This window comes from Protopterus annectens, chromosome 1.part0 (genome assembly GCF_019279795.1).
Source record: "Protopterus annectens isolate FY-2018-M chromosome 1.part0, PAN1.0, whole genome shotgun sequence".
Classification (NCBI taxonomy): Eukaryota; Metazoa; Chordata; order Ceratodontiformes; family Protopteridae; genus Protopterus; species Protopterus annectens.
In genome coordinates, this window is record NC_056725.1 from 86,154,882 (window position 1) to 86,178,551 (window position 23,670).

Sequence of the window (23,670 nt, forward strand, 5' to 3'; positions counted from 1 at the left end):
CCCCTCATCCACTCCTCCCACTCCCAGCCCTAATTTTCTACCTCCCTCTTCTGAATTTTCCTTAGTACACACGTCCTATGTGAAAAGACCCCTGACAAAACTTAAGCCACAAAACTCAAGCCCACAAAACTCACAGCTGACAACCTTCCCTCTGAATACCTAAAAATTGCATCTGACACCCAAGCCTATCCAATTTCCATATTAATTAACCACTCCATGTCAGAAAGAGATGTACCCTCTCTTTGGAAAATCTCACGCATCATTCCCCTCCACAAAGGAGGCTCCCCGACTTACCACCCTCTGGCTATCCTCTCCCCACTCTCCAAGATCCTTGAGAAATGCATTAACTCTCAGTTATTCAACCACCTCCTAGCTAACAATCTCGTCTCCAAAACCCAACATGGTTCAGGCCATATCACAGCACTACTTCTGCTTTGCTCTCTTTCACCAACGCTATCCTTCATCATAAAAACAATGGTTTGTTCTTAGGCTTTTGACATGGTATCATACAAAATACTACTCTCTCTTCTCACTAATCTTTCCTTTTCCTACTCAGCCACCAACTGGTTCCACAGCTATTTGACCGGCCGAAAACCATCAGTTGTTTGGAAAGATAATCTCCTCGTCTCCCCATTACTCTTGGAGTCCCGCAAGCCTCCATCCTTGGTCCTCTACTATTTTCCCTTTTCACCAACTTCCTATATACCTCCACCAAGCATGCTTCTCTCATAAAATATGCAGATGACTCTACCCTCATCTGCTGTCCCCCCACTTTTACCAGAACTTCAAAAGATCATATGAGTCATTCTCATCAGTAGAAAGCTGGCTATAAAACACCCATCTTCTACTCAATCCTAGCAAGACCAAACTCCTTATCTTCCAACCCTCCAAATCCAACCAAACTCCCACCTACTTCAATATTCTTGCCAAAGACGGTAACTTCATCTCCCTATCAGATCACACCAAACTTCTTGGTGTGGAAGATTGTGGAAGTCATTTTTGAGATTGTCATATCACTTACCATAAAAAAGTACACAAAAACTTGGTGCACTATATAGAAACAAACAATACCTTACCAAGGCAGCCAGAACTTCTGTTGCCAATTCCCGACTAATATCCACCTTTACTCTATACTTCTCCTATACCTACCAAACTTAGACAGTCTGACCTAAACAGGATCAAATCCTGCTACAATAAAATTTGCCATATTCACAATGGGTGCATCCTATTGCAGCCGCCACTGCAACACACTTAGGGAACTAGACTGGCGGAACTCCCACAACTTCTTCAACTGAATCAACTCTCATTCACCCACAGACTAGTAAACCATCTTCATAAAATCCTGTCACTTCAAAAGCTTCTCCATACTTACTGCTCCTCTAGATCTCTATGCTCCAACAGCAAAAATCTACTTCTTGTCACCAAATCCAAAAACTCTGCAGGAGAAGCTTTATCCTCCTGTGCCATATCCAAACTATGGAACAACCCCCCCCCCCAATAATCACTTTACCATCCAGCAGTCAATTCAAGACTGTACTCATCTCACTTAAAAAAGGACTGTCCTCGCCCCAATCCCGACCTAAAAAAAAAAAAACTCCTATCCCAAATAATATAGTTCTCCTTTTTATTACCTGCTACTGTTTTCAGCTTAATTACTTAAGTTTTTTTTATTCTGTTCTTTCAAATTGTTACAAGTATCTATTGCTGTATTAATGTATGTTTTTTACTATGGACCCATTTGCTCTGTTATTGTATGTCATGTTCAATACTGTAACTCAATTTACTCTTGCCTGTGGAGCTTTTCTCCCCGGGCCTGTGCTGAAAAAGGACCCGTGTCCAGTCGGAATTTCCTAGTAAACAAATGTATGTAAATAAATAAGTAAAATTCAGATAAAAAGTTAGTTACAGAAGACATGGCAAAGCAGGCTTTCAGTTAAGAAACGTCAAGGCTGCAACTGATAGATTCTTGTATGTAACCCAGTTAATAGTGTTGATAGAGGCATTATGAATTTAAATTCTGCAAATGCTGTGGATAGGAGATTTTCTTAGTAGTCTTAGTCTTTTGTTTTTTCTAACAAAATGTTTCCTTTACCTTTGAAATTTTTTTCTTGTATTTGCTTTGGATTCTGTTGTATTCACAGGAAAAGGTAAAACATGGTCTCTCTAGTCTGCCTGTGATCAATCTGCAGTTCAGTGTATTTTTTTCATTTTTATAGGGTCATTCTGATGAGCTCTGGGGTCTTGATAGTCATCCATCTATGGCACAGTTTTTGACAGCTGGGCAGGACAAACTTATTCATCTGTGGGACACTGCTACACATCAACCTCTTTGGAGTAAATTTATTGAGGTTTGTATAAAATTTGTTGGCGAGTTTTAAAACCTATTGTATTTTCATATGTGTAGATTTTGTTACCGTAATATGAAATCTGTTCTTTTCAGACGGTTACATTTTAAAACTTAAATATGATTAGAATACCCATCAGTGACTAGAGCATATTATTGGGACCCCTTTACTACCACACATTTCAGTAAAGGTGTTTTTTGTGCGTGTTTGAAAGTACTAGAAAGTACAGATGTGCAAGTCCTACTCACCTGTAACAGTAGATGTTCATAGAACACACTGCCTTACTTGATGTGGGTACTACTGCCTTGCTCGCCTATGTCTGGCAGTCTGTCAAAGCTCAGAACCCCTTCCGTGCCTGTCTGTGGCTGTGATGGACCAGTCATTAAGAGTACAGGGACTGTCTTTCAGAACCACAGGCAGGAACCTGTTTGAACATGTCTTTTTTTTCCCAAATGTGCAGACTGTTTTTGAGTTTTATTTGGAAAATCACAATACAAGTGGTGAAGAATGTGTTTAAAATATTTATTTTATCAACTTTTTATTTGAACCATTTGTGTATGAGACAAGGCAGTTGTACTTCAAGGGGAAACAACACATTTTACATGATTAAAAAGCGATACTTCTTGCTTTTTAATGACATACAGTATGGGTATAGCTTGCAGTTGGTCATTTTACATCTGTGTGCACTTCTGGTTCTATCATTGTCACAGTCCTTATAGGGCCCCCAAAACAATGACTTGCAGTACTAGATATATGCAAGCCAGTCAAGAGTTTGTGCATTTAGGACAGCTGGGTAAAGCTGTCGAATTTTCTCAGCTAGACCAACATCATCTATAAAGAGAAAAAAGGCAGTTTTGTCATAATTATCATTTTTTATTATACTGATGTCCCTGCTTCAGATTGAGTGGTTATTTCCATATTTGTTATAGTCTAAGATGGCCTGATGGAGACTGCTATGCTATGGTGATATAATATTATGGAGAACACAATGTATTGCAGTCAGCAGAACCCTTGGTCTGAAATTCCCCTCACTGAGTTACCATTAGATTGCCTCTGCTTTCCTTCTTTAGTGAACACTGCATACTTTTCTTTACCAGTTTGTTTTCTGTGTCAGTGTTCTTGTTCATTTAGTGGGCATCTACCTAGCTTTTTAAGTAACACTTGAATGTTGACTGAATGTGTAGATTATTCAGTTTTTATTTTCTAGGTGAGATGCAATGTTTAAACATCTATGACTGCTAGAACACAACTCTCTGCTGTCAGTACTTAGATTTGATGTATCTATTGATGCTGCAGGATAGCAAAATATTTCTGTAGACCTAAGGAAACTCATATAATATGGGCAAAAGTGCTTATCTTGTGTCCACTTGGATGTTCTCTGTTGCAATAAAGCTCATCATAGGTGAATAACAAATGAACCTCTGGAAATCATTCTGTCAAAAGGCAACAAATTACTTTAACAGATTGTTCATAACTGAGTAATTTGTCTGACGCTCATCCATTGCCTTTGCGTTAAGTGTCCCTTTGAGCTGTGCTTATAGCTAGAAGGAGCCACTTATTAAATACAAGTACACTTTTACTGTTCTCGTTTCTGTCAACGCACATCTCAGTCAAGCACAGGAGTTCATCCCGCCATCAACCCCATAAAGTACATGTTATCAACGCACATTATCCAAGTCCAGTATTACCTACACGCACATACACACACACACACACACACACACACACACACACACACGAAGGGCACCAACCCACCTTCCTGTAATCCAAGTGTAGGACCACGTCCCTGTCCCCCACCAAAGAAATGCATTCACGTACATCACCTCAGTTTAGATATAAAAGCATGTATCACCCCCCAAAAAATGAGGGAGCCAAGAGCATAGCCCACACACATCCACCCACAGAAGAAATGTATATGTTCATAGGTACTTACTAGGCAGTCAATCTGTGAGGATCTTTATAAGACAAATCATACATTGCCATGAAGTTTTTTTTTAGCTCCTAAGTACAGCTAAGTCAGAGGTGAGAGAACAATTACATGTTTGGGTGCTTAACAAGGAGTGAATTTGTGGTTACCCACCCATTTGTCCAGATTTACATTTGAAATAGTATAAGAGAAGTACTTCGTATTGTGTGGTGAGGGAGATGATTTCAAACAAGTGGCATTCTCTGTGCTACATATCTTTACTAGCACATGTTGTATTTATGTTGCAAAACAGATTTAGATCTCTTCAGCTGGTGGTTATGCCCCCATTACACTTGCAAATGTGTTGTAGGTCAAACCGGAATAGGGGCTGTTAAGGCTGTATATGCAAGGCAGAAATCGCTCACTTGCCTGTGTGACAGTGAGAAGATGGACAAGGCTTTGAGGCAGTTTGCAGATATAATATAGAGACTTTTGATTCTCTTAACTCGAATGCCCGTGCATTCTTATTGTGTCAGATATTAGGACTGGTATGAACTAAAATGGGCATTATACTTAATCAGCCTGATGAGTGTGGAGTACAGTGGAATGACCCACGTTACTGGATCTGGACACCATTCCCTTAGTTGCAAGCTGTGCAATGGAAAAGGCAGTTTCTTGCAATAGTGGATATGTGATCACTGGAGTACAGTCCGTCTTCTACATAGGTTCCCAGCTCTCTAACTAATGGATCATTTTTCAGGGATGTGTGGTCAATGTTATAGTTACAAGGGGCTTCTTGGCTTGCTGTAACATACAGTTATACATTTCATGGCATTAAGTTTTAATCCATGGTTTTAACAGCACCTACTTTTTTTTGGGAAAGGCCCTCTTAGTGGATCCTGGTTTCCCTGAGGAGTTTATGATGGCACCAAGTTTACAGTCATCTGCAAACTTGGTCAACTATAAACTCTTTAACAGTAGTAACTAAAGCTAACTACTCCTCCCACCACTGTCCATCTCTCCACCTACTAAAGTGGCTAGAACTACCCAACCACCTTGACTACTTCCAACGCACTACTGCCCACAAATTAATTTTCAAACAAACTTCATGCCCTGCTTTAGCAAATATCTTACCCTTTTATACCCCTAACAGAGCCCTAAGATCTGCCCACCAGAATCTCTTCTCTGTATATAAACCAAAACATCCTGCTGGTCAGCTTCTCCTATCTTCTTCCTTAGCCAAAAAATGGAACTCCCTCCCTTCTTCTCTTAGACTCTCTGAAAACTATGAATACTTTAAAACCCAGCTTCACTCCTACCTCTCCCATAATTGGAAATGTAACTGTATTCTCCCTACGTAACCTGCTAAGCCTCTATGTATACTCCCTCATGGAACTTCTCTACATATTCCTCCACTCCAGGCTGTTCTGCTAAACAGTTGCCTCACTCTAAACCTCTTAAACAACTGCCTCCCTCTGAATCTAATGTAATATTACATTAATATTACATTTATACCTTAAATGTATATAATGTAAGTACTGTATATAGTCCTCGATCTCCTACCCTCTAAGAACAGTATTCTTTACTAACTACCTATATTAGCTGATGCTGTTTAACTACAGCAATCACACCTGCCATGTTTGAACTCCACTTTTACTACTGTTCAACTATCTCTCTCTATGAATACTCCAGAAACTATAATGTATGTTCAACTAACAGTGTACTTCCCACCTTTATTTCTCCCATTTCTTCTAAACTTATATGCACTACAAACCTTCAAATATTAGTCTACAACTATTAACAGTTTTTCTACAATTGTGGACTCTTATAACCAAGTAAACACTATTATTTTGCCTCTACCAACTTAAATGTTGTACAAATGGTTCTCTAATCAATTATGTAAATATGTTAAGAATTGTCTTTCCATTTTGCATTACTTTGTATAATTTTATTTTTGTTTACTTGTATGTAATATGGAGCTTTTCTCCCCAGGTCTCCACTGAAAATGGGATCTCTGAGCCCAGTGGACCTCCCCGGTAATCAAACTGGAAATAAATAAAATAAATAAATAGCTTTGACCTCCAAGAAAGTAAATGCCAAGGAGGAGTGGCCCAGGGACTGAAGCCTTGGGTACACCACTAGGGACAGGTCTTTTGATGGAGGTAGAACAGCCCACCCTAATTTTCTGGGGTCTATTTGTGAGCCAGTTTATGGTGTCTAATGTGTTGTATATAGAAAAGAACTATCCATTGCTAAATGCTGATCCTTAATACCAGAGTGTTAGATGGTCTTAAACACTTTTGCGAGTTCTGTATATGCAGTATATCCTAACTTGCCCTAATTCCTTGCTTTAATAACCTTCTTAAAGATGACAGCTACATTAAAGTAGGCAGGATCTGTTTAACAATTTATAACTAGCTTGGCCTGAAAGTTGGTAGCTTACCTGTGTCTTTATTTATTAACTCCATAATGATCCTTTCCATAGCCTTACAGATGAGTCTGGTCAGACTTGTGGGTCTATAATTTTCTGTGTCCATTGACGCACCACCTTTGTGCAAGGGGGTGACAGTTGCTTTCCCCCATTCATCTGGCACAAAGTCTGTTTGGAGGCTGACATTGAATAGCCTCTTGTGGGGGGGCTGACCGGTCCTGTTTTAGGCTGTTCAGTAAGCAGCCTGATATGTTATCCAGTCCCATCAAAACAGCATTCTCAGCCTTTGATAATGCCTTGAAGACTCAGTATGAGATATCATTTATTGTTAGCTGTCTGCATTGCCGAGCATTTTTTCTAAGATTTTTAGCATAGTTAAAGAAGGCTTTGTGGTTGTCATTTGCCTGGGTTGCAGATTTTACATCCTATCTGGCTTTGGTTGATTTGGTCACAGTCCATTTTTCTTTGTTGAGTTTAGCAAGAGCTTTTTTTTGTTTTTACATCTTAAGTGCATTTTTCCGTCAGAGCACTGTACACATCGACACATTCATGTGACGTAGGGAGCAGGATGGGGTTCTTTTCTTCCAGCACAGTTTATGACCAGACTAAGAGGAGACCATAGTCTATGCATCCAACTCCTTTTTTGAATCGGGAATCAAATGAACTGCTATAGCAATTACAGGCTTTTGAGGCAAATGCTGTTATCCAAGTCTTGGAACAAAGTACTAAAGAACTGGGAACAAAAGGGTGCACTGTCCCCCCCCCCCTTTTAGTTTAGTTACTTTGCCTGCCTAAATACTGTGTGTTCCCAATGTCATAAAAGTCCGAGATGTACCTGGGCCTCCTAGGCTACATGACGTCCCAATAGATTTGATAAACATCAGAAGGTAGTAGTAAGAGGTTTTGCAGAGAAAACTGTACAGGATGTTTGTGTAGTATTCCAGAATTAACGATGAAAGGGTGAAGAATGGAAGTAGAAATTAATGAATGAAGAATACTGGGAGGTAACATCCAACCTGTTGCAGCTTGTGAGTTTTCATTATTAATGTCATTAACTGTTTTCATTATTATCATTAACTGGTGTTGTATCTCTCAACCTGTTAATGCAAAAAATCTGGACAAAGCGTGACAAAATGGGGGTACAAATAGGGTCATATTTTAAATATTGCTCTTATAAACTTAGAAAGTGAGTAACAGGATTTGTTTTAATATACATTTTCTGAAAGATTTGAAGTCAGAAACTCAAATGTATGTCATTATTTAATCACCTTGGAAATCCACATCCCTACTACCCTCCCAACAAAGGTAACCACCATGAAAAACTTCTCCAAAGTAAACTTTGGCCTCCTAAAAACAGAGGTGGCTAACTTCACGGCACCTATGCAGATGGAGAATAGTTGCATGACCACCATGTCATACACCAACGCACTGTATGAGCATGTACACAAATGCATAGATCTCACCACACCCAATAGAGCTAAGACACTGTCCTCCAGAAAAAAAAAAAAAAAAAGCCAATCTGGCGGTCTCCCGCCGTAAACAAACTGTGCAACAGAAGGAGGAAACTGATGCTGAATAAGGTGAAGTCCCAAGACTGGTAAAACTCCCTTATCAGCCTCAGCAAAAGGTTGAGATCCCTCATCAAATCCTCTAAAGCTAGCTATGAAAACAGAACTGCAGCAGATAGTAAAGACAACCACAAGGCCTTCTATAGTTATGTAAAGAATCTCCGTGGCAATACCCAGATTTGCTCTGAGCTACTGCACAATGGTATCTCTTATACCGAGCCAACAGATATTGCAAATATACTGGCAAACAGATTCAGTTCTAACTTTATCCCCCCCCCCAAAGGACCAATCACAATACCAGCAGATTGCCAGGCACCCAGTATTACTACTTCACAGCTTAAAACAGCACTGTCCAAGGCCAAGAATACAGCTTCTATGGGACCTGACACTATCCCTGGCTGTGTTCTACATGAACTACAGAGTGAACTGGCACCTCACCTGTGTGCCCTCTTTAATCACAGCCTCATCTCAGGCTTTGTCCTGACTGATTGGCACACTGCTACAGTCTTCCCTCTCCACAAAGGAGGAGCGACTACAGACCCCGGGAACTATTGCCCCATTAGCCTGACGAGTCTGCTATGCAAAGCTATGGAACACATCATCATGGACCTAATGAACAAGGATATAGGGAATCTCCAAACTCTGGATCCTATACAGTTTGGTTTTGTGAAGGGTAGATCATGCCTGCTCAACTTGATTGACTTCTTTGACTCGGTCACCAGAGCTGTGGATGAAGGTAAGGTGGTTCATACAGCCTACCTTGAACTGGCCAAGGCTTTTGATACCATTCCCCACTCAGGAATCATAGAAAAACTTGCTAAGCTAGGTATCAACCCCTATATCACTAGGTGTCTTTCAAACTAGCTCACAGATAGAACCCACAGTGTGAAAGTAGCTGACTCCAAGTCAGACTGCCAATCAGTCACGAGTGGAGTCCCACAGGGTTCGGTCCTGAGTCCTCTCCTGTTTATCTACTTCTCTGAAGTCCAGGCCAACATGAAGGGACTCTGGCTGACACAGTTTGCAGATGATTGCAAGTTGGGAGCTATTATTAACTCCCCAAGTGATGTTGACATCCTACAGAAAGGTCTCAGTGAGACCAACGACTGGTGTCTGAACCATGGCCTTAAGCTCAATGCCAAAATATCATCATCCCCTTTAGGAAAAACCCAGTTCCCTTGAATTACCACATTGATGGTAGTCCACTGAACATAGAAGGCATTATAAGAGATCTGGGAACCCAGGTTGACAGCAACCTCTCTTTTGACCACCACATTGCCACTGTGGTCAGAAAGTCATATGTGGCACATCTCATTAGTAAGGGTTTTGCATCCAGGAAGAAACAGGTCATTGTCTCCCTCTACTCTTCCCTCATTAGGCCAATCATTGAGTACAAGGGTCTATATTAGATTAATTTACCCTATGTAACAATGTTGAACTGTCAGAACAGTGATTTTTTTTCCAAGGGAAAAAAAATCGCTGTTCCAACAAACAAAAAATACAAAATAAAACACTTTAAACATTACATTAAGTGGGGGAGTTTCACCCCAAACCCCCTCTTAAATATACCAACTCTGAGACCGCACTACAGTGCTGGAAAACGGCAAAGTAACAAAGTGGCCAAGCAAATTCTTTCCCAGGGAAAGAATTTGCTTAAAAGGCACTTTGATATTTTGCTGTTTCAGTGTTTTCAGTTCAACTAAGACGCATTCGAAAAAATGTGTCTTCAGTCTTCTAATAGGGAACCCGAGTACAATGCCCCATTTGGCATGTACCTCACTAGACACCTGCAACAACTGGAGAGGCCACAAAAGTACCTCACAAAGAGGATCCTAGGCCTTAAACACTTGTCCCTATATGGACAGACTCAAAAAACTCCAACTATTCTCTGTCTCATATCGCCTTCTTAGAGGCAATCTCTGCTTGACTTACAAAGCCATGTCTGACCCAGCTTTGTTAGAAATGCTACATCTAAAGAAATCCCAATCCCTCCGCACCACACGCGCCAGAGACCTCAACCTCATTACCACAAACAGAACATGCTAGAGGGACAAGTTCATAACCCAGAGACTGCCATTGCTATGGAATAGACTTCCCATACATGTCAAGCAGAGCACCTCACTAGCCCTCTTCAAGAGAAATCTTGATGAGTGGATGGAATATAGAAAATTCACCCCGGGGATCACTCCAGTGGCTCTACTCGAGAGAGGCACTAGGAACTAAGATTGGGTGGCACAATGCCTGGGTAATCTATGGGCTAGGCTTGTAAAGGCTCCAGGGCCATTAGCCTAGTACACACCTATGAACCTATTTAGTGACTTCAATCCTCAGATCATTCCAGTGATTTGTCAGGAAAAAAGAGGAACAGGCCAAAACTATGAGCCAAAAATCTGTACAGTTGAGAGGTATGAGTTACATGTTTGATATGTGGGCAGTATGAGCATGTGTTATGTGTAATGTGTATACTGTAGTAGAAAGAGCTGAAAAGTATGTTGTTTTGGTCCTAGTACAATCTCTGTGCTGAACTGCCAGCTTTGCAAAGAGGAGGCTTTCCTTTATGTCTTGATTTTTGCCTCATTTTTGGTCCGTTTTTTAAAAAAATGTGTTTTTCTGGTAAATCAGTGGCAAATCATTAATGAGTGACATCAGAAAATAATGACAAACATTTGAGTTTCAGACTTCATACCCTTCAGAAAAGTCATGCTAGCCTGTTATTGTGTCAACTTTCTAAGTTTGTAAGAGCAATATTTACGTGTCCCTACTTTTGGGCCTTTGTCCCACTTTTATTTATGCTTTTTTCCAGATTTCTTGCTCTAAGAGGTTGAAAGGTATGGTTTTCAGGGGTATTCATTTCCATGTATTGTTTGACACTTTATACATCAATATATTGGGGGGAGGGGTTGTGTGTGCGTGCGCGCACAGGGTTCACAAACATTCTGCCAAATGCACAGAATGTCAAAAGCTGAATTCTGAAATTGTGCAGGTTTAAGCAGTTGTTTTTTCAGTGGTACTTGATTCCATATATTGTTAGACACCCTCACATAGTCTCATGAATGGGTTTCTCTTCTAGTTGCTGAGGTAAATACCCTTTTAAAGTGCAATTATTTGATGTGCTTTGGTAGCTTTGTGGCATTTATGCTAGGATTTGTTAGTGTTCTAGTTTAGCTGTGGCTTTAGGTTTTAGATTTTTTTATTTAGTTTAGACTGATTTGGTTCCAAGTTAGTTGGTGACACCATTTTCTGAGTGGCTATTTTCATTTACTGTTTTCTTTAACTTTTTATTCTGTTTTATCGTTTTTAATTCAAATAAGAAGAAATGTGGTTTCTTTTGATCGGGTTAATTAAGCATGTGTATTTTGTCTGTGCTGCATTTAGAGGTCTTTTCCTACAATAGTTTAGTGTGTGGAGAAAAGCAGGGTGTTTCATTTTATTTTACTTTGAATTTTTATGTTAAACTTAGAATTGCTGTGAGTTGTGGGGCAAGGTTATTTGCTGGAGAGCATAATTCTCTCTCTCTCTCTCAATATGCAATGTGTAAAGTTATTTTTTTAACATTGAACAGAATGAGAAGCTTCCTTTATTAATGTTTTATGTAACGGTTTTATATTAAACTAAGGCAAGAGTTGAGTTTGTAGAATGTTTGTGGGCAAGGGTATTGTTTGGTAGTGTCTAATGTCTGTGACCATTGGCTTTATTTCTTGAGTGTAGTAAATGTTAGGTTTTGGGGGATTTTTGCAGCCTTGATGATGTACCGAGGGTATAGATAATCTGTTATTGATGTGCCAAAGTGTGAGTTTAAAAAAAATCTGTACAGTGTAGCAGTTAGTTTGTATTTCTTCCTTTCATCTGGGGGTTTACTGTTGATTATATATGCAAGTCATGCACATCTATTTCTGTGTTAGTCTGTTAGTGGTTTTATCTGTCCTTTCCTATACCTCAAAAGTGAGTTTACCAGAAGTGCACATAACATCCTAGATGAGTTCTCAACAGTTGTCTTCATAAAAAAACAATGCATTGTCATTTTCTGATGCTAATGTAGTTTATATGTTCCAATATCCCAGCAGCTTTTGCTGCCATTTTCAGATGTTTATTTTTTGTTTTTAAGTCACCTAATATGACCTCCTGGCAGTCGTTCTGTTTTTCTCTACTTATTCCTTTGCAAGTTAAATCTTCTTTCCTAGGATCATATCTATGATTTGTACTGTTTTGTATGTTCTGCACTGAATGTAAACTGCTGTACTGTAGATTGGCATGGCACAGTGGTGAAGAGGTAGTGTTGCTTCCTCCAATTTAATTCTTAGATGGAGTGCCTTTTGTGCAAATTGCATGTCATCCCTGTGCATGCATATGTTTCTTTCAACATCACAAAGACATGGCATAGATAAAATGGTGAGCCTGTAAATTACCCATAAGTCTGTGTGTGTGTCCTGCAGTAGGTTCAGCACCCAGTGAAGATGAACTTCTAATCCTTGTCCCCACAGCTTTAGCTGCAGGCCGTGCTATATCTGTAATCTTGCATTGGGTTAAGTAAGTAACTGGATAGTGAATAAATTGTTTTATACCAGGCCACTGCTTTTTTCCACATCCTATTAATCCTTTCTGTCCTGCATGTTATACCTGCTGCATTACATTATATTACATTTGCCTGGTGGGAGAAGGAGATAATAAGCCTCACTGTTGTGACCTTAAGTGCTTTCAGCATTCTGCCTTCCTTCCATTTTTATCTAATCCTTCACCCATTGTTCTTCTCCTCCCAAACTTTCTTGAGCATCTCAGTGGCTTCCTGTTCCCACCCCCCCCCATTCATTTAATCATTACATGGATCTGCTACCATTTCCATGAAGAAGTATTTCCTCAGATTAAAGGAGTATAGTAAAGGTCCCTGTACTGTAAAAGTGTCTCCTCTTTTCTTCTCCATCCTTCCTTTTCAGGATAACTTATTTACATTTCCCCTATATAATTCTGTGCACCGTCACCATATCCAATTTATTGTTATTTATATGTTGTCTAGATTGAAGAACTCTTATTTATAGTTACTTTTCTCCTTTATCCCACACATCCTTTTTGTGTCTTTCCTCTCAACTACTTTGTACCTCCTTCACAGTAGCAGACAATATTCAAGGTGTGACTTAACAAGGGCCAGGTATTGTGGAAGCATTGCCTCTTTGCTTCTGGAATCTGTCCCTGAAGATATTCCTGATCATTCTTTTAAATTGGTGCCATAACCATCTCATTTTGCTGCTTTTGTGGTCCAGTCTGTTTTTTCCTGCTCTTGTCATCAGTTGCAGTCCTCAACTAATGCCTTACACCTGAGTTATGACTCAGTTGTGTTACTTTGCATTTAGCCACTGAGCCTTAGTTATCATGTCTGAGCCTTCTTTGTCTCCCCTCCAAATGCTTGCTTAGACCAACAATCATCCTGTACTGCAGCACCCTGTTTTGCTTGGTCATTCAGAGGATTGATCCTGTTATTTGTTCCATGAAATACAATTGAAGTCAGCATATGTAGGGACTGCCACCATGAGGACATGTTTGCATAACTCCCTAAGGGTAACCATATCCCCCTTTGTTATTACAAAGGCCCCCACATCACCACAGCAACTGCCAGTGCTCTTCCACAGGACCATCCATATGTGCATCCTTTCAGAGCTACTGGCATCTCAACTTGGATAGCCATGTTAATATCCTTCCTACAACAGTGACCATGCTTGCTGGGAACTGGCCTTAGCCTGGTCCTTGAGAGACATTACCAATGGAGTGCCACCCACCAAATCCCTCTCCATGGGCAGGTGTGGCAGTAAAAGGCCATGCGTCTCTCTTTACCCACTCAACTCTTTCAGAGACCAAGCTGCTAATTAAATTTTGGTCATCTAGGGATGAAATTGGGGTTTTATCTCTTTGCATTATGGAGCCAGGGATAACTCCCCTTCTCCCTTTCTTCATCTTCTTTTATACCTTGCGTTTGTCCCAACAGCTAGCTTTGACCTTTCCCTTTTTTGCCTATTAATCAAACGTTAGTATGTCTCTACATACTAATCTTCCTTTTTATGCCCAGTGTGATCAATGAGTTGCCACTTAATCAGTCTATTCATCTTCCTTTTTTCTTTATCTGTGGTCTGGTAATGAGAAAGTTCTTCACATCTTGGATTTGCTTCGACACTTAGCTCAGATATTAAGATGAAGTTTTTTCACAGATTTGAGCAGCTTTTTATTTATTTTCATCCCAGGACTTTGTTTGGCTGTTTCTAAGTGAACCATCTCCTCCTGGATTTCTAAGGCCATTTCCTTTTGTTCTTTCATGGCAAATGTCCTTCCTCATCCATAAAGGCACATTCTGCTAGGGCAGTTGCCTGTTCTTGTGCCTTTTTCAAGGGTCTGGTACCTTTTTCAAGGGTCTGGATACCATCTCTTTCCTTGAGGCTGCCACTTGGCGTTCTTTTCATACTTTCACTAAACATGACCAGTTGGATGTTGGTTCCAGGGCCACAGCAGGCTTTGCAAGGGCTGTCCTGCATGGGTTTGTGGAGTTTTCCTCAGTGCCTTCCTCCTTTCATGCTTCCTCCTGAGCTCTTATACTCTCCCAGAGGTGAAGAATACTGCAACAGTGATATGGAAGGACATAGTACAGCTGTACAAAATATTACCATAACAGTAGATACTATTTTCTTCACTGTTGCAGTATTATGTCTCTCCCTCCTTCTTCCTCTGTCCTGACACTCGCTCACTGTTCTAGTTGCCCTCCTGGCCTGAGGGCCCTTCTCCCTTCCTTCCTTCTTTATTTTTCCTTCTGGATGCACATGTTCCTATTTTATCCCTGAGGATATTCAGTTCATCTTGGAGCTTTTTTCATTTCTGAGCATCTGTGTCTTTACATCACCTTTATCCCCTATATCATGCATGGCGAGCATACGGGTCTGTTATATATTCGAAGTTTCAAAACTTCGAACCTCATATGTTCGACAACATATGAGCGAAGTTTGGAACATCGAACATATAATAAAAAAATAAAAAAATAAAAACTTACCTCAGCACTCTGAGCAGGGGGGCAGGCCCCCCTGCACCCCCACACACCCCTACTTAAATCTACCAACTCCGAGATTGCAGAAAAGGGTTGTTTTCTCATTCTGCGCCATACAGAGCCATTGCTTTTCACCTTTGAACTATTTAAAGTTCGATCATATGGTGTCAATCATACGACATTCAAACTTTTAAAACATTTGAATAATTAATAGGGACCTGTGCATACATGTGATGTTTGGCACCTATAAGAGTTGAATGGTTTGGTATACTGGCCGGACTTTAGGCTGTCCTTGATGGGTGAATCCTTAGGTGAAGAATACTGCAACATTGAAGAGAAGGACATCTGCAGGTAATGGTAAGATTTTACACAACTGTACTCTTTAGTCTAAATAGAGCTGTACTTAAATTGATATGCTCCATTTGTTTATTTGGTTTAGTAAATAAACTAATGAAGCAATCCCAAAAGATTTCCAGAATACCTTCTTGTATGAGCTGCCATATTCCTTTATTTTTAACTTTGACATATAGACTGTCCTTTCTACTTTCTAGTACCTTGAGCTTAACACTAGGTTTCACAAGGCTTTCTTAGAGTTTGCAAAATATCTATCCTTTATTGTCTGTTTTGTGGAACAATATTGCTTCATCAATATGCTTTTGTATCTTGTTTCTTTGTCTGCCCCTTTCTTTGTGTGTGTGTGTGTGTGTGTTTTTTTTTTCTTTAACTGTTAATTCTTTCATACTAATAGATATTCCATCTTTTATCATTTAAGTACTTTTTAACAGGGTTTCTTACTAAACATTTGTAGGTATCCCTATTCTGGATCATACTATATCCCAGCTGATCCATTAAAACATTCTCAATCCAGTCCCTAGATTTTTTTTATTTTGCAGATAATGTACTGGAAACCTCTAACTTAAGTTATGGTCTCCCCATCCCTAATCTCGTTGTCAACAGCAGTAATGCGTGATCGAAGTGTATGGGATCTACCTGCATCTCTTGTAGTGTAACTAATAATTCTTTTGCAGCACATATTTTTTATCAAACCTTGACCACTGCTTATGTCTGGCTGAATAAAATGTATATCCTTTTTCTGCTTGATTCTTTTAGCAGGATAGGCACGAGTCCAGTACTACTCCAACCTGTTTAAAATATTGTTTCAGAAACTTTCCCTGTGTCATCATGTCTTGGCCAGTTTCAATATGAGAGGAAAACTTGCTCTCCCCCTTCTGGTCACCTGAGAAAAATCTCTGTCTATATAGACCCATCTATCCTTCCGTACAATTCTTCTTCTTTTTTTTTCTTTTATTTCAAAAAATAGCTAATATCTTTTTCTTCAGGGCATTAGTTTCAAATCAGACAACAATAGGTCTTGAGTGATTTGTCATGAACCTCTTGTGTATTCCAAGGTGTTCAATGGGCAATTTCACATTTAATTTCTTCCAGTTCTAAACCTGTCCCTGTTTGAAAGTTCATTTTTAACAAACTGAATACAGTCTTTCCTTTGCTTCTGTTTAGGGACACCAGTTACATGAATAATTTTACAACTGTCTCTGTCTTCTAGTTCTAATAGAGCCTCCAGATAATCCTGCTGAGTTTTGGCCACTTCCGTATGGGAGTGAAGTTCCATTTTATCTCTGCCCCCACTCCCTTTGTAAGTCATCTAAATGAGTATTTCCGTCATCACATACTTGAGATAAATTGTATTCTGCTTTAATGACAAGTTTATAGGGCAGCAATCTTTGATTTCTTTAAAGCGCATATTGCCCATTACATTTCGCTGTGAATAAATTGTAGATCACTAGGACCTCCATCCCTGTGAGATGGTTATTACACTGGGATTCGAATGCTACTTCACCAATTTTGTTGTCTTTCCTGTTTCTTTTCTTTTTCATGAAAATTTTATCACTTGTCTGTTTTGTCAGAATCCACTGGTTGATAAGGCAAATCAAATTAGAAGACTTTAAGTTTATGTGAGGAGCGCACAAGGGAAACTGGTGTCTATTAATGGATCACCATACTGGAAGTCATTATGTTTACCATGTTTATAATCATCCTGCTTCCCCACACTAGATAGCTTGCTCTTTCACTTCTTGCTCCATATTATCACACCCTCCTGCTACAGTTTTCTTCCCACAAATGTCATCACCCAGCCTTCTTCACTGCCAGTGCTGCTTTCTTCCCTTCCTGTTCTGTACCCCGCTACATTGTTCCTACAAGCTGTGTCCACTGTTGAGTCCTTGAGAAACACAACCCATTTGAATGGTTCCATAAAGGAAAACCAAGCAGATAAAGTTAAATCATTTACCAAGGGTCATGAATACTATAAGCTTCACATTGAAAACCAGACAATATAAAACTATCTTATAAAAAACAAAATATTTATTTATAACAGGTTAAGCACTTTCTTCCTTGAAACAAAACTGGGACTTCTTCAGAACAAAATACCAGTTCTACACCAATTATTTTGTATTCAATGTCATTAACATGTTAAATTCAAATTCAATTAATTTAAAGTGAAGAAATAAACCCCACATTGAAATGAGCATAAGAAAGTCAAACATCACGTAAAAAAACTAAAAAATCGTGAATATTTTCTACTAAAAACGAAGACATTTTACATTAAACATTAAATAAAAGACCTACTAAAACAAATATCCAAAGCTCTCTTTTTTTAATATTGGTAACAATGAAAAAATTTAGTAAGTCCTGGTTTGACAGTAGCATTCAACTGAATCCAAAATAGTCCCCTTAATTCTATCTGAAGTTCTCACCACCCTCTCCTTGGAATCTGTGGCACTACTTCCAGGATCCCAAATTTAAATTTGGTAAAACCCTGGCAAACTAGGCTCGGTCTCATGCCAATTCTCTACCCTACCCCATTCTTACCCACCCCACTTCAATTAATTTATTCTCACCTCTGCTCCTCCCCTCATTAACTCCCATCCAATCACAATAGTTCCCACTACCTCATACATTAGTGTGTACTTCCCACATTCTAACACTCACATTCTTTTTCTCCACCCTCTTACCAGACCTTATCAGTATACACCCCACACTGACTACACCTGCTAGTTTGCATTTAGTACTTCCTTTACTAGCTACTACTACTATCTAGTCTCCCACTATTACTCACCTCTCCAAAATGCAACTAATATAACCTGACACTCTACCTCCTCATACTACCCTTGACCCTCCTGCTACATCTTGCCCCTTTACAATTTCCCTGTCTAGTACATACACTCAACAACAACCTCCATTCATAAACTAACACCCAGAACCTTCTCTGACATTTCACCTAACCTGTACCCTACAGACAACATATTCTACTTTAGACAAAAAATTCTCCCCACTAATGACAAAGCTACCACAAACTATACCCCCCACCTTTGAGCCCACCAGCATCCTGTTCAAATACTCCAAACTAATCTTAAGTGGAGATATCCATCCCAATCGTGCCCCCCCCCCCATCTCCCACCATACACCACCTGTATAAGTCTCTAAACCTAAGTACTATTAACCTGCAGAGCTTTAGAAACAAAATCCCTGACTTCCATGCCTGGATAACGCACAATAAAAACCCGTCATTATTACCGCTACAGAAACTAAACAATGTATCAAAAGCTCAGAATTTCTCTCTCCTGGCTTTGCCTGCCTATGCAAAGATAGACCCCCCAAAAAAGGTGATGGGTTAGCTCTAATCTACCCTAACACATTCAATATGATCCCCTACAACTCACTCATACCCAACTTCGCTACAGCAGAAATATTAATAGCCTTCCTAAAAATTAATGAGACTAAAAATCTGAGTATCATTGCCTTATATATTCCCCCTGGTAATAATATCCCCATACTAGAGGACATCCTAGCCTGGAGTTCCAATAACATAACTACAGAAACATTAATCCTGGGTTATGTTAATATAAATTGGCTAGATTTCTCACAGCATCACCCCACCCACCAATATCTATATAAATACAGCTAGCTAATTGCTGACATTTGACGTTACCAGACCCAACATAGACAACAACTATGGAACAATCTTAGACTGGATCATGGTCTCAGACCCCAATAAAATTGCCAGTGCAGGAACCCTCCCAGATAGCATCCGTGACCACTTGCCAGCATTTTTAATATGCAAAACTACAGCTGCATTACAAAAAAATCAGTACAGATATGCTAGAGACTTATCACAGTTCTCCCCAAAAATCTTTAACAACAATTAATTGGGAACCCCTAAAACCACTCCTTCTAGACAAAGCAATACAATATTTCAATTCCTCATTCCTTAATATTCTGAATAGCCTGGCACCCCTCCAGATAAAACACGTAAAATCATTGCATGCCCCATGGCTCACTAGAGATACCAAACAGAGCATGGTCACCAGGGACAAAGCCTGGAAGCTTTAGCAAGAGCACAAAAAACCCTCTGACCTCATAACCTTCAGACATCTGTTCTACCAAGTAAATCACCAAGTCATTAAGGATAAAAAGGAATACTATCATACTTTACAAAACCTACACAAGCTTAACCATAAACACTTCTGGAGCTCAATCAACAGTCTTTATGCCCGGGAATCAGAAACTAACCCCTGTCCAGACCCAGAAAAAAAAAACTGTAGAAATCGCCACACATTTCAACACTTATTTTATTGACGTTATAGCTAATCTCACTACCAACTTCAAACTCTACCTAACCAACCCGATCCTCCTGCCACTAATGCCTCCCCTGCCCATTCTCTCAACTTCTCTCTAGCGCCTATTCCTACAGCCATAGTAAGAAATGGCTTCTGAAACTTAAAACCATGCACTTGTGCCCCTGACAGCCTGCCTCCAGAATTCCTACAAAAAGCAGCAAATTCCATTGCATACCTTTTTAATAGGTCCATCCAAGAGTCCTTATGTTCTTTCCATTTGGAAAAAAGCATTTATCCTCCCACTCCAGAAAGGTGGAAACAACATAGATGTCTCCAGCTTTTGACCCATTGTTATTCTTTTTCCCCATCTCAAAAATCCTCGAAAAATGTATCCACAGCCAACTCCTTAGCTACCTATTTGACAACAGCATACTGTCACCAACCCAGCATGGTTTTAGACCAGGGCACAGCACCACAACAGCTCATTTCCTTCTGTGACACTATCAGGCAAGCCCTTGACACCAGAAAACTTGTCTCCTCTCTATTTCTCGATCTGACCAAAGCCTTTGATACTATCTCCCACACGCTCCTCCTTAGAAAACTATCCAGGCTAGGTATCTCTCACTCTACCTTGCACTGGTTTTCCAACTACCTCTCAGACAGTCCACAAACTACAAAATGGTAAAACTCCTTCTCTTCTTTCCTTAACACCATCACAGATGTTCCCCAAGGGTCTTTCTTAGGCCCACTACTTTTCAGCATTTTCATCAATGACTTCCACTCTAGTCTCACTCAAGGAACAGTTATCCAATATAAAGATGACTCTACTATCATTTGTACTGCCAACGCCTAACACAGACTTCAAACACTTACCCAAGCAGCCCTCAGTTCCACCGAAATATGGATGGCTAACAACCATTTAACATTAAACTAGTGTTATTCACCCCTAAGAAGTCCTGCACCATAAGCTAAGACACTTTTTCTATCCTCTTCTATGACAACACTTCTATTGAGGTACATCTAGGTGTCACCATAGATGAACACCAACTTTCAACTTGCACATTCACAACAACATTAAAAAAAGCACACAAGAAATTGGGCATGCTATATTGACACAAAACATTACTCTTCCAACGTATCCATGTCCTCCTCTTTCCTGCTCCTCTCTCTTCTCTATGGCACTCTTCTTTTTACCAATATTCAGACCAGTCTTAAATCCAAACTACACTCATGCTATAACAAAATTGTAAAGTTTATTATCAATGGACAGCCCTTATCACACCACTGCATACTCTCTTAGACTACTGAACTGACTAGAACTACCTCACATATATTCAACTAACTACTGCCCATAAACTAATACACAGCCCATCTGGTTGCCCAACCCTTTCTAACCTATTTACTCTATATCACCCTAATAGGCCTCTCTGCTTAGAAAACCAAATGCTCCTACAGGTAGACAAACCCAACCTCTCCGTTAGACAATGGATCCACTCCTTTTCCACTGCTAAACTATGGAACTCTATCCCACCCTCACTTAGATCTACTGGCAATACATTTGTGTTTAAAAAATCCTTGAAACATCGTGTCTCCTCCCCCCTCGCAGTGCCCTTGTGCTAACTCCTCACAACCCATAACCTGACTTCTGTCTCTTCGCTTCTCCCCTCTCCACCTACTATACCATCACCTTTATCTCCTGAACAGATAAACCTTTTCTGTACTTTTACACAAATGTATTGTTCAGTTGATATTTCTGACACAGCTTCGGTGCATATTTCAGTGTCAACTACTATACCGGACTGTCAGTAGTTAGATCTACTCACATGCACATTTCCTTTTCTTTTGCTTATCAAAACTCTTATGCAGTCTAATCTGGCACATTTGTATGTGTTCTTATCAAATTGAATGTATCGCATTGTTACTTGAGCTTTAGCAGTTTAATCTGACATATTTGTTATCTTGTGTTTTATCACATTGCATGTATTGTATTGTTACTGTGCTTTATCAAATTGTATGTATTGTATCTCTGTGGAGCTTTTCTCCCCAGGTCTCCACTGAAAGTGGTACAGTTTTTTAGCCCAGTAGACATTCCCGGTAAACAAATGCAATAAATAAATGTTTATCAAATTCCCTTTTGAAAATAGTATGTATGTGTATATATGTGTATGTGCTCATAGATTCTGGATCAATCAGCTTTCTGTTTTCCAAACATAATTTCCACAGGCTTGACGAACAGAAATGTAGATCACACCCTTAGTATTACAATTACCTCTTTTTAACCTAACATTGTGCGTTAATTCCTTTCAAATTTATACTATCTATATCTAAGATGAAAGGATATTGCTTACAACTACCACACTAAGTTATGCCTTTCATAGTCAAAGGGGTGTGTACATAAACATGTTCAAACAAATATTTGAGATTTCTCCCAGTTTTGTAAATGAACCCTGGTCCTGGACAAAATAAGTCTATTATTTCCAAATTACTTCTAAAAATATTCCAATTTTTGGTCATAATTCCTGTAATTTCTGTCACCTAAACCATAGGTAATAACCATACTCATGTTAAACTTAGGACGTCTAACTGTGGTGTTCCTAAGGTGATCGACCCCACCATCACTTCCTAGGAGTAGTTTGTGCTTGGTATCCCATGCTACTACCACCTCCTCTGTGATGGAAGTTAATAATTTTAAAAGATAACCTCTGTCCAAATTAAAATTGTCTAAATCTGAACACATCCTGGCTGCCCTTACTAATTGACCTTTAAAATATTTCTCTTTGTATGTCCAAGATGGAGACTGTGAAAGTCCAAATAACTATTAGAAAAAGTCTCTTTTCTAAAGACCTTAGAAACAAGACCCCTTAATTCTATCCTTATGAAGGGTCACAGCCAGATAATTTATGATTGTGGCTCAAAATGTAGAAGTGAATTTAAAATATGTACAAACTTTGTTCAAGTATTCTACAAACACTGTTGGTACAAAGGAAGCTTCTTTCCAAAGAATAAAAATATCATCCAAAAAACGAAGGTAGGAAAATCAAAACTGACTATATGAGGTTCCAAATTCATGTTTAGATTCCCAATTGTATAAAATGAGTTTGGCATAAATGGGTGCACAGCTGGCACCCATTACCAACCCTTTTATTTGTTTGAAGTATTCCCCTCAAAGGTGAAAAAATTATGTGACAAAATATATTCCATAATAACCATGATGAAATTAACCATGGTATCACTAAACAAAGTAAGCTCCTAAAATGGCATCCTAAAATAGTTCCAACCCTTCTTGATGAGGGATTGATGTAAAAAGAGCTACAGCATCAACTGTTGAAAAACAACAATTCTCCATGTACCAAGTACCACTGCTTTTGGTAAAGAAATCCCAAGAATGTTTTAATAAATAGTGAATTGGTTTCAAAGATTCCTTAAGAAGTCTATCAATAAAAACACTTAGTTTCATAGTTTTGTACTAGGCTATCTGCCCTGGGGCATTTGTAAGCCCAGTCATAGTGATGTGGCTTTCGCCACCCCATAAAATGGTACAAAAATGTACAGAATTGATTTAGAATACTGTGCCTCTGTCTAGTAGTGACACAGTGAAGGTCCCCTTATATAATAGAATTAGTTTACTATGCCCCTGTCTAGTAGTGACACAGAGGTGACCCCTGGGGTAAACTTACGATCTCCCATCCACTCATCAACATTTCTCATGAAGAGAGTTAGTGAGGGGCTCTGCCTAACATGAACTGGGATTCTGTTCCAGAGCAT

General features: G+C 39.4%; 1 protein-coding gene across 4 annotated transcripts in view; it reads left to right on the forward strand.

Annotated features, from left to right (window-relative positions):
- Positions 1–23,670, forward strand: part of EML2 (EMAP like 2) — a 1,798,491-nt gene that overhangs the window by 1,357,733 nt on the left and 417,088 nt on the right. For all 4 annotated transcript variants that reach the window (XM_044085260.1, XM_044085417.1, XM_044085337.1 and 1 more), the window contains one exon: positions 2,217–2,348. In XM_044085260.1, coding sequence (XP_043941195.1) covers positions 2,217–2,348 — 132 coding nt within the window. The remainder of the gene's footprint in view (positions 1–2,216; positions 2,349–23,670) is intronic.